The sequence below is a fragment of the Malania oleifera genome, chromosome 1 (assembly GCF_029873635.1).
Source record: "Malania oleifera isolate guangnan ecotype guangnan chromosome 1, ASM2987363v1, whole genome shotgun sequence".
Taxonomy (NCBI): Eukaryota; Viridiplantae; Streptophyta; class Magnoliopsida; order Santalales; family Ximeniaceae; genus Malania; species Malania oleifera.
The window spans coordinates 35,432,332-35,435,357 of record NC_080417.1 but is presented as its reverse complement, the minus strand read 5'-3'; the positions used below and the strand labels follow the sequence as shown (position 1 = coordinate 35,435,357).

General features: G+C 41.7%; 1 protein-coding gene across 1 annotated transcript; it reads right to left on the bottom strand.

Annotated features, from left to right (window-relative positions):
• Window positions 1-455: 455 nt before the first annotated feature.
• LOC131157517 (uncharacterized) lies at window positions 456-2,715 on the bottom strand. The gene is made up of 2 exons (XM_058111776.1): window positions 2,541-2,715; window positions 456-1,855 (listed from the first exon to the last, which is right to left on the bottom strand). The coding sequence occupies exons 1-2, from the start codon at window positions 2,713-2,715 to the stop codon at window positions 456-458; spliced, it is 1,575 nt and encodes a 524-aa protein (XP_057967759.1).
• Window positions 2,716-3,026: the final 311 nt, after the last annotated feature.

The following is a 3,026-nucleotide window of genomic DNA, read 5'->3' as shown; positions in this document are numbered from 1 at the left end:
TTTTAGGCTCTGCTGGTCAGTTTTGACTATCAAGGGCTTTCCAAGTAAATTGGGTCTCCATTTGCGAATTGCCAAAACTAGGATCAACAGCTCATTTTCATATGTAGAAAACCCCAAAGCCTTCCCCTTTAAGTCCTAACTGTAAAAAGCAATTGGCCTTTTTTCCTGCATTAACACCGCTCCAATTCCCACCCATGATGCATCAGATTCAATCTCAAACCTCTTGTTAAAATCTGGTAGTACCAGCACGGGGGGGCTAGTAACAACCTCCTTTAACCTCTTAAATGCCTCTTCAGCCTCCTTATTCCACTTAAAAGAATTCTTCTTTAATAGTGCCATTAGGGGGGCAGCTATGGTGCCATATCCCTTAATAAACTTTCTATAATACCCGGTAAGGCCCAAAAAGCCCCTCAAGGACTTGAGTGTGGAGGGTAAAGGCCACTCCACCATTGGTCTCAACTTTGAGGGTTGGCTTGCACTCCCTCCTTAGACACCAAATGACCCAAATATTCAACTTGCTTGCATCCAAATATGCATTTGGATCGTTTTGCATACAGCTGGTGCTGTTCCAGCAGCTTCAAAGTCACTTCCAAGTGCCTAACATGCTCCTCCATGCTCCTACTATAGATTAGAATGTCATTGAAGAAAACCAAGATAAACCTTCTTAGGAAGGGCACAAATATCTCATTCATCAGCGATTGGAAAGTGGATGGTGTGTTGGTCAACCCAAACGACATCACTAGGAACTCATAATGACCCTCGTGTGTCCTAAATGCTGTATTTTGAATATCTTCATCCTTAACTCGAATTTGATGATAACTGGACCTTAAATCCAGCTTAAAGAAAATATTCGCCCCATTCAATTCATCCAATAATTCATTGATCACGGGTATCGGAAATTTGTCCTTAACCATGACTAGGTTCCAGGCCCTATAATCCACACACATACGCCAAGTACCATCTGCTTTCCTTACCGACAGAACGGGGGAAGAAAATGGGCTTTGGCTTGGCCTAATAGTGCCTAATCCCAACAACTCCCGGATAATCTTCTCTATCTCTTCTTTTTGAAAAAATAGGTAACGGTAAGGTTGAACACAAATTGATTGTGCTCCCTCAATCAAAGATATGGCATGATCTTGAGCTCTTCTAGGTGGTAACCCTTTAGGGTCTTCGAAGACACGCTGGAAATTGGTCAAAACTGTAGATATAACATCATCTTCAGCTCCTTTCTCTTCCTCTTTAGCTTGGTCCAGCAGCTGTAATGTCACTCCTAAGGGATGCTTTTTGTAGAACAATTGCTCCTCCAACAAGTTTTTTGATGTTAATCCTTGTAGCACCAATGGTGCATCATTCCAAGTAAACCACATAGTCATTTTAGTGAAATCCCATAGAATAGGACCCAAAGTGCTAAGCCATTGTACTCCTAACACCATATCACAACCAGCCAAAACAAGCATATACACATCTACTTTCCCCATGTACCTTTGAAGGGTTATGGGAAGATTCAAACACCTTCCTTCACTAGTCATTTCTTGCCCATTAGCAACCCTCACCCGAATCTGCCCTTGTGCTTTAAATGGCCAATTCAACTTCTTAATGACAGCTAAATCCACAAAATTATGAGTGCTCCCACTATCAATGATAATTACCACTTGCTCCCCCTTAATTTTCCCCACAAGTCTCATGGTTTTGGGACTAATAGACCCAACCATAGCATGGAGAGTAATTTCAGGTGTGTTTCCTTCATTCGGATTAGCTCGCAATTCATCATGGTTTTTTATTACTCCTTCATCTCCCTCATTCAAAATTTCCTCCAATGTATGCACCTGATCATTCAAGACATTGAGCTTATTGCCTTCCAGAAAAAACAATTTGGGACCCCCACATTTATGACCCTAGTGCCATTTGGCATCACAATTGAAATAGAGGCCCTTATCTCTCTTTTCCTTCAGCTGATTTGGAGTCATTTTGGTAATTTGGTTGGTGGTCATGGATTTAGGCTACTGTTTTGGGTAATTAGGAGGGTTGTAAGGCTGAGAGTGAGTTGTGGTTGTTGGTTGATGGTTGATGGTGAGTTTTAGGAAATAGTGACTTTTTGAGAGCCCATTGATGCTCCTCTTATAACTTAGCAATGCCATAGGCTTGTGGAATAGTAAGGGGGTTAAGGGTTTTGACATAAAACCAAATTTCATCCTTCAATCCACCAATGAAACAACTCAACCTATAGTCCTCGAGTAATCTTATCAACCTATTAGAGAGGAATTCAAATTGCTCCTTATATGCTTCAACACTAGAGGTTTGCTTAAGTTTGGTCAAAGCCTTCATCGGGTCATCATAAGATTGAGGACCAAACCTAGCCAACAAAGCCTTAACAAAAGCCTCCCAACTAGTAAGTAATCCCGAATCCTCCATATCTTGGTACCATACCAAGGCTTTTCCCTCCATGTGAAAAGAGGCTAAGAAGAGCTTATGATTCGGAGGGGTTTGCTGAAATTTAAAGTAGTGATTAACCTTGAAAAGCCAACCGATAGGATCCATACCTTCAAACTTAGGAAATTCGAGCCTAGCTGGTCGGATTTGCACCAAATCATTGTCATTCTTAGTGTCATTATAAGCTGGTCGTGGTCTATAATTGCCTTTGGGTGGGTCTAGCATAGGTGGTTCACGGTGAAGGGCCCTTATTTTAGCTGCAAATGAGCTGAAATGTGCAGCCATTTCTACTATAGACTGCCTTGTTTCAACAGTCAAATCTGCTATTGACTTCCTTGTTTTCTCCTGTCGTCGATGTTGTTGCTGACTTAGTGCTTCTTGTTGCTTCTACAGGTTGGCCATAGTGGTGCTAAAATCCTTGAGGTGTGTATTATCTGCGATGAGTGGATAGAATTCAATCTGTTGCTGAGATGAATTGTTGGTGGGTTGAGTTGTCGATGAAGATTATTGCCAAGATGAGTGGCTGAATGAAGGTCTGATGATGAAATGGATTGTCGGGAACGGTGGAACTAGCTGGAGAACTGTTGGCTCTGATA